The sequence below is a fragment of the Panthera leo genome, chromosome D1 (genome assembly GCF_018350215.1).
Source record: "Panthera leo isolate Ple1 chromosome D1, P.leo_Ple1_pat1.1, whole genome shotgun sequence".
NCBI lineage: Eukaryota > Metazoa > Chordata > Mammalia > Carnivora > Felidae > Panthera > Panthera leo.
The window spans coordinates 61057754-61073245 of record NC_056688.1 but is presented as its reverse complement, the minus strand read 5'-3'; the positions used below and the strand labels follow the sequence as shown (position 1 = coordinate 61073245).

General features: G+C 36.8%; 1 protein-coding gene across 1 annotated transcript; it reads left to right on the top strand.

The window, feature by feature from the left end:
• The first annotated feature begins 1938 nt into the window (after positions 1-1938).
• Positions 1939-5843, top strand: LOC122201221 (olfactory receptor 51G2-like). Its single transcript, XM_042907139.1, has 2 exons — positions 1939-1945; positions 4849-5843. The coding sequence occupies exons 1-2, from the start codon at positions 1939-1941 to the stop codon at positions 5841-5843; spliced, it is 1002 nt and encodes a 333-aa protein (XP_042763073.1).
• The last annotated feature ends 9649 nt before the right edge of the window (positions 5844-15492 follow it).

The following is a 15492-nucleotide window of genomic DNA, read 5'->3' as shown; positions in this document are numbered from 1 at the left end:
TCCATAATGACATTTTATATAGTTATTTCTCACAGCTATATCTCAAGAATACAGCTACCGTCATTAACACATTAACACACAAAGTTGTTCAATGCATATCTTCAATAAATAGCATATTGCTGGATCTGTTAATACTAATGTAACATTTATGTAACACCTCCTCTGTGTTGGGCCTTGATATATCTGATAAATCAACAGGAGAATACAAAAAAAGAAATATTCTTTTTCCTGGAGGTGACTTAACTTTCAGTTTGAACACCTCATCTAAGAATCTGTCCTCACATGTTAGGAATCATTTATGCAAGACCTCTTTCTCTGGTTCCCAGTCCCACATTTAACTTATACTTTTTCTCAAAGGTCATAGGTCTTCACAACTTTGAGTAGACACGAAACTACCTACTTTACTTTAATCTAAGTCACACAAAAAATTTTAATGAGTAAAGGATTATTAATTATGATCTATATTTCAATATTTCTATCTTTAAATTAAAAAAATAATAATGACAAAAACACCCAGGGAAATAGGAAGCTACTTTGGGTAATATATCATTCTCAGTGGTATTTTATTTATATATATTAGTGGCTTCAATTCACAGCATTATTATGAATATAGAAAGCCTCAGGACAAGAAGAATCCGTGGAAATAGCTGATCAACCAATTTTGCACTTAAGTGATTTCCATTATGATTGCTTTTCCTCCATAGAAGGGGAAATAAACATTTTTCATCAGAGAAAGGTACTTTATCAATACAAGTCAGGTTTATAAAAATTATAACTTTGATGTTATTTTTGAAGTATATTTTGATAAAGGGAGAACATGCTGGGGACCATGAATTACCTTTGAATCCTAGATTGGCTACATATTAGTTGTCTGACGGGGGGGTTTGATAAATTAATATATTTGAATTTCAGCTTGTTCAAACTGAACATGATTTGCTAATTGAAATGATGAGAATATATGGCTTTTTATGTGAGAAAGTAAATAATAAAAGACACATAAAAGTGTTTTTTTTAATTCCTTAACATGATTCATCACAAGGAGGGTCTAATGCTATTTTGTGGAATTTGTGGAAATTTGACTACTCCTGTTGAATACCATTGAATCTGTGCATTCTGCTAGCCTGAAAGTCCATATGTTTATGTGAAACTACATGACAAAAAAAGGTCCTTGACATGCAGTTATGTGCAAGGTGCATGGTGTGTGTAGGGGTACAGTGTGGAATGATGATGGGAAAGTTTATATAGTTTATAATTTCAGAATTCCAAGGTAATTTCTACATATATTCTATAGGGTTTCTGAAACATATAGTATAAATGGAACAATAGCAGAATTCAAACAGATGTCTGTGAAGCAATTAAATTTTGAGAAATCTCAAAATATATTGTAGAAGACATGAACAATCCCAAGATGTAGATACTACATTAAAACAATTCGCTTCAGAGTGAAATGAGATGACACCAAGACTTAATGAGAGGCTTTCAATTAACCTGATGCAAAAAAAGTACCCGGTACTTGGGCTATTTCTGGAGCTTCCCCAGGAAACAATGAAGAATGGACTTTAAATCAAGAAAAGTGGCACCTGGTGGCTCAGTCAACTGACTGTCAGACTCTTGATTATGGCTCAGATCATGATCTCACATTTCATGGGTTCAAGCCCTGCATCGGGCTCTGTGCTGACAGTGTGGAGCTTGCTTTGGATTTTCTCTCTCCGTCTCTCTCTCTGCACTTTGTGCGTGCTCCCTCTCTCTTAAAATAAATAAATTAAAACTTTCAAAATAAATAAATCAAGAAGAGACTGGGGCTTCCTAGGAGATTATATCCTCGTGAGATAGCTGCATGAATAATAAAGAAGCTCAAACCAGGTCATAGGACTCTTGATTTTGGACATGGAAGAGAAAGCTGCCCCTGCAGGACTTTAGCAAACACTCTACCTTGAGATGTCAGGTAAGAGAGAAGATATTGTTTACTTGCATTTGGAAAAGACTAAGAACAAAGAGACTATGGATAAATTAGTGAGTACATACACTCTAGCCTGTAATACGAAGAACTACAGGAATCTAGAGGTGTTTCTTTCTGTGAAAGTATCTCTAATTTGTTTTCCCTCAAGAACCTGAAACAGTTGGACAATGCTATTGAGCCAAAGAAAAGTGAATGGGTTTAACGTATTCCTGAACTAGAGAAGTGCACAACTACCCATGCCTGTGTTTACACCGACCATGAGATTCAGCCTCATATCTAAACATGGACATCCTTTGAAAACAACAAGTGTAGACTCTGGATTCTGAAAATGCTTTGCAAAACCCATGCATAATAAAAGGCATTGTGAATAAACATGGCACCAGACCCTTAATGTTGGAAGGTGCAATGATTTGACTAAGCAGAATGAGTTTTATCCAACAAAGAGTGAGTTTTCTAGCCATTCTACCTCCATTCTCTATCTTTTACAACAAAACTCCAGATTAAAAAAAATACTAATAAAACCTCTTGAAGATAATTCCAATTATTGTAATTTTTAAACACAATGCATAGAAATCTAGTGAATCCCTTGTTAGTATTTCTAAACGTCTGATCCAAATTGGCTTGAATTGAGATTTTGAAAAATTCACTAACCTGTCAAATGGAAGCAGAGACAAATGGGCTGGATCTTCCAGCTTCTTATCCACAATGCCAACCAAGTTAGGTAGTCAGACTTTATAGAAAAACTTTTTAAAAAACCATTATTATCTGAGACTCTTAATCTGACCAAAGATTAGACTTAAGGGAGAATTCAAATAGGAACAGCTGGGAAATACTCAGGCCACCACAGCTAAGGCCCATCAGCTCCACCCAGGGAATGGTGATTTAGAAGTGCACATCTCTACAAAGGCCCACAGATGATCCAAGGATGACATTGGTGAGTGAGGGTAGATGAGGGGTTGGGAAAGGCATACGTGCAAATATTTGTATGCCTTATTGTCATTGTGAGATGACTGCTACGATAGGAAGGGTATATAAGTATAAATGCAATGTGTATGTAGTTCCATAAAAACAGAATCCGGTGAGAGGTGAACTCATAAAAATGTGTACTTTGCTGTCTGTGGGAAAGAGATTCAGTGTATCACAAGATTCATTGTTTTATTTAAATAAATAAGTTTTGGTAATGAAGACTATGAAAACGGTCTCATCTCTGACATACTGTGCATTTTGTTGATTATTAAATAAGCTTGTCACTTCTTCAAAGAATTTGCTAATTTTACTTTCCCAGATCTTTGTTATAATATTCAAGCTTAGAGCCAATAAGAATATGGAGAAAAATAATTGATATTTATTGAATATTTGGATGAATAAATAACCATACCCATATTGAATTAAGTCAATAAAATAGGCATTGTATAACATTTTGTTATCATCATTAAAAATGAACTGTTTGCTTACACAAGTACATAGTAACTATGCAAAATATCTCTAGATCTTTTTAATTAAAATTCAAAATATTTTAATACTTTGGTCAAACATGGTCAAACATAACCATGAACATGATTTTTTTTTTTAATTAAGCAATCTAAGGGCACCAGGGTGGCTCAATCACTTCGACTTCGGCTCAGGTTATGATGTCACAGTTCGTGAGTTCAAGCCCCTCATCAGGCTCTGTGCTGACAGCTCAGAGCCTGGAGCCTGCTTCAGATTCTGTTTCTCCCTCTCTCTCTCTGCCCCACCCCGGATTGCACTCTGTCTCTCTCTCAAAAATAAATAAACATTAAAAAAATTAAACAATTTGTTCAAAATTTTAGTATTTTTAAATATATAGAACTAAATTCTTGCTGTTTTTGTTCATGTTCAATTGAAAAAAAACACATTTACATTCAACAATGAATTATCATGAAACAGTGCTTCATAACCTATGGAGTGAAGGTATACTTAAAATTTTTCAATCACCAAATACTTTCATAAATATAACTAAAATTATGTTTAATGGAAACTAAATGAAAAATACATGCAATAATAACCCTGTGATTATATACTAATAATAATTAATATTATTAAATTAAATTATTTAAATTAAAGCATAGATACATTATGTCAATTCATACAAAAGTTTCTAAAGATTTATTTTACTTTTTTATTATTTTTAATTTTTTTAAATTATTATTTATTTTTGAGACAGATAGGGAGCAGGGAGAGGCAGAGAGAGAGGGAGACACAGAATCCAAAGCAGGCTCCAAGCTCTGAGCTGTCAGCACAGAGCCCACTGCAGCGCTCGAACTCACAAACTGAGAGATCATGACCTGAGTTGAAGTCAGATGCTTAACCGACTGAGCCACCCAGGCTTTAAATTAAACCTTTAAATCAAAGGTTTATTTAAATTTCTGCACTCATCTCACTGGAGAAATAATAGGATATCAAAATGTGCCAAGAACTACAGTTTAAGTAGCTTTGTCTAATATGGATCAAGGTAGTCTAAGGCAGTAAGAAATACCCAGGAATGATGTACCACTGTAATTACAGTAACAAGTATGAATTTGCATGGATTTTTAAAAGAATTTACTTGAACATATCATATACTTTGGATTTTTTATTTATTTATTTATAACAATTATATCAGTTAAAGTACTTAGATAAACTAAATACCAATGATACTTTTTTTTCCTCATTTTTCCTTCATAAAGCTACAATATCTAGGGAATTTGATAAAAAAAAACAGGTCTTGTTTGTTAGTCTAGAGGCTTAGATGCTCTGTGTCGGGAAACAGCATTTAATCTCATATTAGAGACAACTCAGGGTCAATTTAAAGTAAGGTGTATTATGAGTTGTCAAAGGTTCAAGTCAAATTTTAACATCTGTGACTGAGTCAATAAATTTTGTTCTAGGAAAGGCATGCACCTCTGGCATTATATTGCCCACCAATAGCACCACATCCATAGTCTCCACCTTTGTGGTGACAGGCATACCTGGACTAGAGGCTGTGCACATCTGGATCTCCATACCCTTATGTGCCATGTTCTTCATTACCTTGGTGAGCAACATGACCATCATGACAGTTATCTGCAAGGACCAGACCCTCCACGTGCCTATGTATCTCTTCCTGGCCATGCTAGCTGTCTCTGATCTGGGTCTGTCCCTCTTCACTTTCCCCACAATGCTGGGGATCTTCTGGCTGGATGCTCGAGAGCTCACCTTCTCTGCTTGCTTCACCCAAATGTTTTTTATTCACACCTTCCAGGATTTTGAGTCAGCTATCATACTGGCAATGGCCTTTGACCGCTATGTGGCCATTTCGCGTCCATTGCACTATTCTTCCATTCTCACCAACGGTGTAATTTCCAGGATAGGTTTGGCCATTATAGTGCGAACATTCACTGTGCAGGTGCCTCTCCCCATCCTCTTGAGCACGCTGTGCTTCTGTGATTCCAATGTACTATCTCATTCCTACTGCCTGCATCCTGATATCATAAAGCTCTCTTGTTCCAACACCAGGATCAATAGCATCTTTGGACTGTTTGTGGTGCTATCCACTATGGGACTTGATTTTCTCTTCATCCTCTTTTCATATGTCCTGATACTGAAAACTGTACTGAGCATTGCATCCTATGGTGGCCGTCTCAAGGCTTTCAACACCTGCATTTCCCACATCTGTGCTGTGATTCTCTTTTTCACACCCATGATCTGCCTGTCCATACTGCACCGCTTTGGCCCCAAACTTCCCTCATGTATCTACGTGACCATGGCTAACATGCATTTTCTCATTCCCCCTGTGATGAACCCTGTTGTGTATGTAGCGAAAACCAAGCAGATACGAGATAAAATTCAGAAACTCTTCACCAAAAGAAGACCAGGAGAATCCCAAGTCACATTTATAACATAAATGAGCACGATCCTAAAAGAGAAAGAATGCTTCATGAAAGCAAAGAGCTGCTGATATTCTAAAAGCCCACAAAGATTCTGTTTGACTCTTCTGAATTATACAGTATATTGGTTTGGGTAACTTTTAAAACTGTTTCTATTCTATGATTTGAACAAATGTACATTGAACAATAAAATTTATTCAGGAAGTAAAAATCTGAAATAATGAACTATTTGCATTATTTCTTTGTCCACTGGTTCATATATCTTAGAGAAGTTTATAGTCTTATAATTCATCTTGGACAGAGTGAACAAAGTACTTCGTCTTATCATCTGTATATATACCTTGACATGGTGTTAACTTTTTAGTGAATACCTACTTTATCCTTGACTTTTTGAGGAGCTGAAGATATAATATGAATTAAGCAAAGTTCTTGCTTGCATAGTGCTTTGTTTTATTGATGATATTGTTGTTGAAGTAGGGAGTAAAGGAAAGAAGCAAACAAGTGAATATCTAATATTGCTATTAAAAAAAACTATAAAATCATGAAATTTACAATACCAACAATCTCTACCTATATTGGACGTATGAAACTTCTCTTGCCACACTGTAAAATAAATCTAAAAATCATCATCATTTGGAAAAAGTATAATGTTTAAATCCAGTATGTCAATCTGTAGTATCATATTCTGTCTTTCAAGAATGTTCACTCCTTGACTTCACTGCATTTGGACTTTGGGCTTGAGATCTTTAGTCCCAAATATCTCACCTTCTCTAAGTCCAGGACAGCCATCATTTTATCATTGACTTTCCTATTCACTATGGACCACACATATTCCAGGAAAAGCTCCATCAGCACTCATTTTTTTTTCTTTTAATACTTTTCAACTGTAAACTTAACTTTGGAATCAATTTAAATATTTTGTATTTTCTAGTCTTACATCTGTGCTTTTGAGTTTTCCCTAAGAATAACACTAGAATTTTCATACTGTAATGGCTACAAATTAATGATCTTCAATTCATTTGGTTTTTCAGTGTCTGGATGCATATTTTTGAAACCCTCGGTGACATTTTTCATGATCCACACTTGCCATTTCAAAAACCTGCAACTTTCTTCCAGTCACTTATGCTTCACACCAGACCCTTTCTTCACTTTCACATACATAAAAGAATCTATATCTAGAAATGCCATCAAAATTCTTCCTTCCAATATTAGAAAAAGAATGTAATCTCTTTTATTCAAAGATGGTCGAACATGTCCATCTCTAAATGTGTTTCTTTTAATATTATCTGAGACACTCCATTTTGCCATCCACCTTACTCTCTTTTCTCCTTTTGTTTATATTATGATTATGATTATTATGAAATGCTTCAAGGATGAAAAGATTCAAACAATAATACAAAAAACATACAGAAGCCATACAATTTCTATATGGTTCTATTGAATTATAATATTTTGCCTCAATTGAGTCAGAATTTTTTAAGTAAAACAAATTACAATAAAGGCAAAATTTCTTTCCATCTCTCTGAATCATAGATGTTAAACTCAATATCCAAAAGTAATCATACAATTTTATTCTGTTCCTTATCTTTCTTTTCCATGTTTTATTATGTTAAATGGATGTGTGTGTATATAACAAGCATACACAAAAGTGTATGCGATAAGCATGTATGTGCTTTATAGCACTGTTTTAAATGTTCTCCAAAAAAAAAAAAAATCACTATTCTTTGTCACAAATGTATGCTTTTGAGATTTGCCCATATAGATACATGTTATTTGGATATATTTATTTTCACTGATGTAAAGATTCCTGTGTTGTTTAGGAGATAAAAGGGAGCTCCAGAGGTTCAGTTCCTCCAGGTAATTCTGCCTCTTGCTTTACCTACATATTATCATTAATAGTATTGCAGGGGTTTCTAGAATTCTGCAAATACTTCCCATCTCCATAACATTGTCAGACTCAACCCCAATCTCTGTAAGAAACCTTCTGGGGTAATTTCATTATACATGCTATCCTTATTTATATAAGACTCTTATCTCATCCCTTGACTTCCATTCAATAAAATTCACTTCAATAAAATTCACTTCAATAAAATTTTTTTGGCATAAATAAGCTACTTGAAAAAATATGCATTAATTGTCTTAATTTTCTCCCCCTTGTCAAATTTAAATATATTTTATGGTGGAATATAAAGTACATACAGAAAGTTGCATTGAAATAAATGTGCAATTCAATAAATTTTTATTAAATGAGCATCTGTATAAATATCACCTAAGGAATGAAATAATAAATTTTCAACACCTAAATTTTCTCTGCAGCCTTTCCTGAACATAACCTCACCACTGTCAGGGCATTAAACCAGTATGCTGACTTTTGTACTGTTCATTTCATTGTTTTTCTTTATAGTGGGGCTATTTAAGTATGCATCCTCAAACAACATAGTTGCCAACAATTTAACTGAAGTAGAAATCATTTCCTCTTCATTGCCATTATGACAAAATTTTGCCTCTACAGTTCTATTGAAATTGCTTGGGCAAAAGTCATCAAGAAATCTAAATAACAAATCAAATAACGTATTTCAAATCTGTCTTTTCAGCCCTGGACCTCTCATCAATTATTGACACTGTTGGCCACTCACTTGTTATTCAATATCTGTACTTTTTGGCTTCTCTAACACCCCTCATTTCTGCTTAGTCTCTGATCTCTGGGAATAATTTGACTCCTTGCATTTTCTGTTTTCACTTCTTTTGCTAACCCCCTGAATATGAATGTTGCCATATCAATCTCAAACTCAGCGTCCCTCCTGAATTCCAGATACGTTCACATGTCACTCTGGGATAATTCCCTTTGTATGCTACATGGAAATCTTAAACTCAACAAGGCCAAAGAAGAACTTACTCATTCTGCTCCAACCTCGATTGCTACTTCTTCCTGCTTCCACTTTTGTGTTCTCCATGTATGTAGGTGGCATTTCCCTTTACTCCCTCACTCTAGCCAAAAATGCAGACCAAGTGCCACACATGGTTCTCACTTTCCCTCACTTGTAATTTCCAATCCCTTATCAATATTGTAGATTTCACTCTCTTAATATTTTTCACCACTTTTACATTTCCACTCCTCCTGCCTCAGTTTAGACCTTAATGATTAAGTAGATCATTTAGCGATCCTGCTAGTTGGCTTCCCTGTCTTCATTCTCAAACAACTCCAAGCAGAACTGAAAATAGCTCTCAAAATCTAAAGATTATGTTGCACACTCATTTAAACTTTTCCATTGCTCCTCTTCACTTGCAGGTTAGTCTTTACTCACAGATACCACTATTATTTTTTGACAATTTTCTAGCTCAAAATTTTTGTCGCTGATTATATGCTCCATGCCCTAAAATAAATGACCTTCTTACTTAACCACCTGCTGTCTCTCTAGCAAATTATTACAATTGTTCCAGCTATATTCTCTTCCTTAAATATTCTCCTTGTCACTTAAGGATCCACAATGGGAATCCACCTAGTTTTGATTTAATATTTCTAGTCTTTTTTGTATTTTGTCTAGGATTAGAATTATGTTTAGGTCACATTAAAAGTTACTCATATTTCACACATGCTGAGTGAAAACATTTCCAACCCATGTTCAGTGTGTTCATGGTCACGACATACTCCTGCAAATGCACAGAAGATACCTCCAAGAAAAGAGTTAATGCAACAGATCCATTTTACTCAGTTCTTGCATATTTCTGTAGACATGTTGATGAATGGTCCTTGACCAAACTCTGAAAATAATTCTCTGGAATGTTCACATAGTTACTGAGTAGTAGTGTTATTATGTATGCCCAAGCAGTAGTTCAATATGAACCAGGTTGGTAGCATATGTTAGACAAATATAGAATTTATTATGTGTACCTGTTGCCTGGTTTGGGGTCTACACACACTGGTCATGCAACAGATATGTACCTATGTAACTGGCTTGCTTTAATAACACTGACTCCATAACTCAAGCAGGCTTCTCTGGATAGAGGCATCTCTCATGTGTCCCTGAGGTTTGTGGCTACAGTGACCCTTGCAGAAAGAGAAGAAACAGTTGGAAGCCTGTATGTGGCCTCTCTTGACATCACAATGGACACCTTTTTCCTGTTGTTCCTGCACAGTGTCCTTTGCTGTGTCAAATCTTAGCCGTGAGTATAACTTTCTGTTGAATTGTATGAGTGCTTTGGTGAACCACTGAACTAGCAAGTGGTTGTGGTACCCCTGGATGTTTCCTCTGCCTCATGCCCAGTGTGGTCCCTACTTCAATTTCCCAGGCCACTCCTGCCCAGCTCCATGCCTACTATGACCAAACTTTGCATCTTATATCACTCTTCTTTTTACCTTCAAAACAAAATCCAGGACCCTTTCATATGTTCCTGGTGAATCCTTTTTAATCTCCTTCACCTATTCCTCAGTAAGTTTGAAAACTCACTTTGAGGAAGTAGGGAGGAGGAAAGGGGGCAGCACTAGGGAAAAGTTAGCTGTATGTTATTGTAACAAAGACCGATCAGTGCAAAATAATCTTGGTCATGTTATCATTCATGAAAATAGTGCTGCAGATATTCAACTCTCACCACCCAAGATATATACAATTGAAGGGGAAAAAAACCTGCTGAACTGGGGGATCAGGGAGGATATAAAGATTGTATGTCCTGGAGATCAGAATATGACGCAAGATGTTTCCAGGACCCAAAAAAGCTAGGATCAATGTGATAACTTCTACTTCTTAGGGGCTAAGACACATGGGTGGCTCAGTCAGTTGAGCGATCGACTTTGGCTCAGGTCATGATCTCACGGTTCAGTTGGTGAGTTCAAGCCCCACATTGGGCTCTGTCCTGACAACACAGAGCTTGGAGCCTGTTTTGATTCTGTGTCTTCCTCTCTCTCTCTCTGTGCTCCTCCCCATCTCATGCTCTGTCTCTCTCTGTCTCTCTCAAAAATAAACATTAAAAAAATATCTTATAAGGGGCTAAGGATGTCTTAGAGTGGGAAAAGAAGAAAGAAAGTTCAAAGAAGGACTGGCTCCATGTTCTAAGTGTATAATCATACCTCACCTAGAGGCCTGGCAAAGACACACTAAGATTAGCACATGAACATCTGATGCTTGTTGAGATCCTATACCACAAGGATTGGGTGTGAGTCTCACTGGGATTGGTTGTGAGCCTCCAGAACCAATGCTTTATAAACTTGCTTACTTGGCACTATGCTCAAGGCAGGGGGCCTCATGAGCCCCCAGCTGCATGACAATCCACAGAGCTTGTGTCCCTGCCCTGGGGTCTGGTGAGTGATAGAAACTCCTCGAACGACATTAGCTTACCTTAAATCATGTTGTATGCATACTTGGGATGGAAGTCAAGAAAAGTCATGGGCTATCCTAGATATGGTTGTAAACTCGGTGTGAGGATCTCTGAGACAAGAAAAACATTTACTGGAGGTATACAGTGCCTCTAATCCTCTTATATGATATATTCTATAGTTTTGGGGAATAATCCCTGGCCCCCTTTCCTTACCCAACAACCACTCAATTATTTCCCGTAAAGTTTAAGATCAACCACCAACCCAAACATCATTTATGTAAGGCACATATTAGATAATTGATAAATAATTTAGGTAAGAAAGACAAGAGGGAAGAGGTAAGCAAAGGGGGGAAGGAGGGAAACTGGAAATCTGAAAATATGATTCATAATTCTCACACAATATTATAACAGAGGCAACACCAAATATTTACTAATAAATCTCCCAGGATGAAAAGCTATGTAGAGTTCTTGTCTTAAAAGAAATGATTTAAAGGATTGATAAAATGGAACCTAGGCTATGAGATTTTTTTAAAAAGCATAATGACTCTGCATTCATGCTGGGGTGTTTTAAGTTTTTATTGAAATTCCACTTAACACACAGTGTAATATTAGTTTCATGGGTACAATATTTATAGTTTCAACCTTTCCATACATCACCAGGTCCTCATCGAAAGTGCCCTCCTTAATCCCTAACACCTGTTTCACCCATCCCCCCCCCCCCCTACCTCCCCTCTGGTAACTATCAGTTTGTTCTCTGTGGTTAAGAGTCTGTTTCTTGGTTTTCCTCCCTGAAGAACTGATGTGACTTAGTTCATGTAGTGTTTCCAAGGGCAGGTGCAAACAGTTCCAGGACTCCATCTTTGTCCATCTAGTGCTTTGAAGAAGCATTAACAACTTGAAAGTCTGTAAAGCCAAAGAGCCCCATAGGGTATGGGCAATACAGCAGTGTTTCTCAGAAAGTTGTATATTTTTGAGACAAGATTTTTGGAATTCAAATTTCCACTATCTTCTACGAATATTAGGCACTATTCAACAAAATGTCAACGCCCCTCAGTTTATAATGATGAGACACTTAGGGAAGAAACTGAGGAGTGAATTGTGTCCAGAGAGAAGCATAACAGGGGAGCCTGGGTGGCTCAGTCGGTTAAGTGTCCAAGTTTGGCTCAAAGCATGATCTCATGGTTTGTGGGTTCAAGTCCAAGTCAGGCTCCTTGTTGACAGTGTGGAGTCTGCTTGGGATTCTCTCTCTCTCTCTCTCTCTCTCTCTCTCTCTCTCTCTTTCTTTCTCTCTGCTCCTCCTCCCTTTCAAAATAAATAAACTGTAAAAAATAAAACAAAAAAAATAAAAAAAAAGAGACAAGCATAACATTGGCTTTCACTGCAAGTCATAGCCTTTATCCAGAGGTGTCCTGCCTTCCACTCCTTGTTAATTCCTGTTATTTTAGCATTTCTTTGTGAGTCCAAATCCAGGGAGTTGTATATGCACCCCTTCTCTATGAGTAAAAGAATAACAACATTTTATAGTTACTCCTTACTAAATATTAAACATACAGAAATCCTTTCAGACTATGGGAGTAAAGGAAATCCAGGTGGCTCATTTCATCGGGTACAATCTAGACTGTCAATTACTAAGTAAGGGCTTAGAACACGTCTCCAATTCGCACAAAAGGCAGCACAGAAAGATGTCTTTTGTGAGTTACTTAAATACCACTATAGAATGGATTACTTTCTGAGACAGAGTTTCACATTTATTTTATGGATATTGCAGTAACAATTTAGTAGGAATTGGACAAGATGACTTTGAAAAATCTTCAAAATTTCTCTCTCTCTCTTTTTTCTTTTTCCTGGTAAAGCTCAAATAAAGAAGATAGCATTTTTGCTGCTCACTTTGTGACCATAAACATCCTGTCAAATGTTCATGTGGGAGGGTTAATTCTCCCATATGCTCATACTCAGAAGTGGACAGCGAGGAGAAATAAGCAGAGAAATACATGCTTCTAACTTCTGCTTGATTATATCTCCTTGGTCCTTAAACATTTGGCATCATGACTGGGCCTGTCAGAAACACCTCTCCCTCTTCTCCTCACTGATTGCCACAACTATTTCAGATGAAATGATGCTCTTTGGATAATTATTCTCTACCAGAATTAGGTTTTATATACACCATTACCTCTCTGCAAAGTCCAGTAATGTGCCTGACACATAATATACATCGAAATATACTGAAAACAATTACTTCATACTATTCACAGAATAGAGTGTCTGGTACTATTTTCTTTCTCTGCTTTCCTGTCTCAGGCAATTCCCCAAATCCCTAGTGTCCTTGATTCTTCCCATTCAGCTTTATATTTGGCGAGGATCCACAATCCTTGGAGGGTGGAAGCTTGCATTCCTGACATGACTGGTTCCTACACAGCTCAATACCTATTCTGGACAGAATGAGACACATAGATAGAATCCATACACCATGCTTTAGAGCCTGATAGTAGCAGCCTTTCTTTCCCGACATTCTTAGAAGGTAGAGTCAGGGCAAAGACTTCCAAGTAGCCCCTGAGACTTTTCCTACTTGTGAATTGATCACTGGTTAGTCACATACTATCTAGTCTTCTGGATATAAAATTGTCCTCTTTCCTACTCGTCATGCTTCAGTAATGGATTTGCTGTTTTATTTATAGCAGCTTGTTAAATATTCTCCCAGGAATATTAATGCTGAATCCCAGATGTTTTATTTTGATTAATAATTATAACTTCTCTGCATTCATGAGAATTTTAGTATATGACTTTGGGAGGGGGATGCTTTTCTTTTCTTTTGAAAATACACTGCGATTAACAGCTTATAAGAAAAACTGTTGAGGCAAGTTAATGAATACCAAGTGTATGCATTGCACACCTTGCCCTCTGGAACCAGAGGGAGTTTTTATTAGAACAAAGATGACTACTAGTACTCAGCTACCCTTACTTCTCCATGGGCATGAACACACAGAAACTCAGTCCTCCTCTTTCCATTGCAGATCCTTTCTCAAATCTGATAGGCTTGCCTCTGCTTTTTGCCTTTCTTATGCGTGGTTATACTCTTCTTCCTCCTCCACAACTTGCCCTATAATAATTGCCAATATTTGTTTACTGTTCAAATGCCATGTTGTTTTGATTCTGACACGTTGTTCACTCTTCACAGAATTTCTTCTCTAGGTTTTCCTTAGACTAATGGTTAGTATGTTGAAAGTATTCTTCATGACTTTATGGGCAACATTATAATTAGCGTATGAAAAAGTGGAATACGATGATTGTTCTACTGGTCACGGCTGCCCCCTACTGGTCATGACTGCCCAGAGCATGTTGAAAATTCCCTTGTTAAGAGAATTTTCCTAAGGTATTAGCAAAGAAAATCATCATTCAGTGTGAACTTCATATATGTGACCAAGGTTTCTTTTGAACTCTATGTACTCAATTTTCACACTGTATTCCTTTCTTTAATAATTGTCTTTGAAAGTACCAGGATCATTCTTTAAAAAGGTGAGTTGTGGTTGGGGCGCCTGCATGGCTCAGTAAGTTGAGCGTCCAACTTTGACTCTTGTCATGATATCACAGTTCGTGAGTTCAAGCCCCGCGTCCGGCTCTGTGCTGACAGCTCGGAGCCTGGAGCCTGCTTTGGATTCTGCGTCTCCCTCTCTCTGCCCCTTTCCTGCTCATGCTCTGTCTCTCTCTGTCTCTCAAAACTGAATAAAGTTAAAAAAAAAAAAATGAAAAAGGTGAGTTGTGGAGAGCGTAATGTAGATTCCCAGCGGGGATGTTTTATCTGTCCCATGGTCATTGCCCTCATGGATGTGTTCTGTGTTGACCAGTGGATTACTAGACCTTCAAAGGCATAAGTTATAGATTGCCTGTCATTATATTATTTAAATGAAGTAGTAGGAGCTCAGTAAATGTGTGATGCCATTGAGAATACATGTATTTTTAGCTGCAAATATTATCTAGTCTTCATCTTCTTCGTCTCATACATCTGAACCAGCTATCCAAACACTTTTTCAGAGAATGATAACAAAAATTGAGAAGGGATTTAACCCAGTAGACATACACATCAAGCCCAAACCCTTGGGCTTGTCTTCTTGTCACATATATTACTTTTGAATCCCTTTCAGAGAAAAAGATATTTCTGGTGACATCAGGAGTTCAGAGTCAGTATTAACATTCTTACACTTTATTTTCTAACTCCCAGGCAGCCATTAAATACAATTATCCTTACCTAGGTTTCTTTAGAGCCCGATTTTCTGGTATTAAAACTAATCTAGTTTATGCATCTGTACCGCGCACTCTCACCACAGAGTTTCCCTTTCCATTTTTCAAAACTTGACA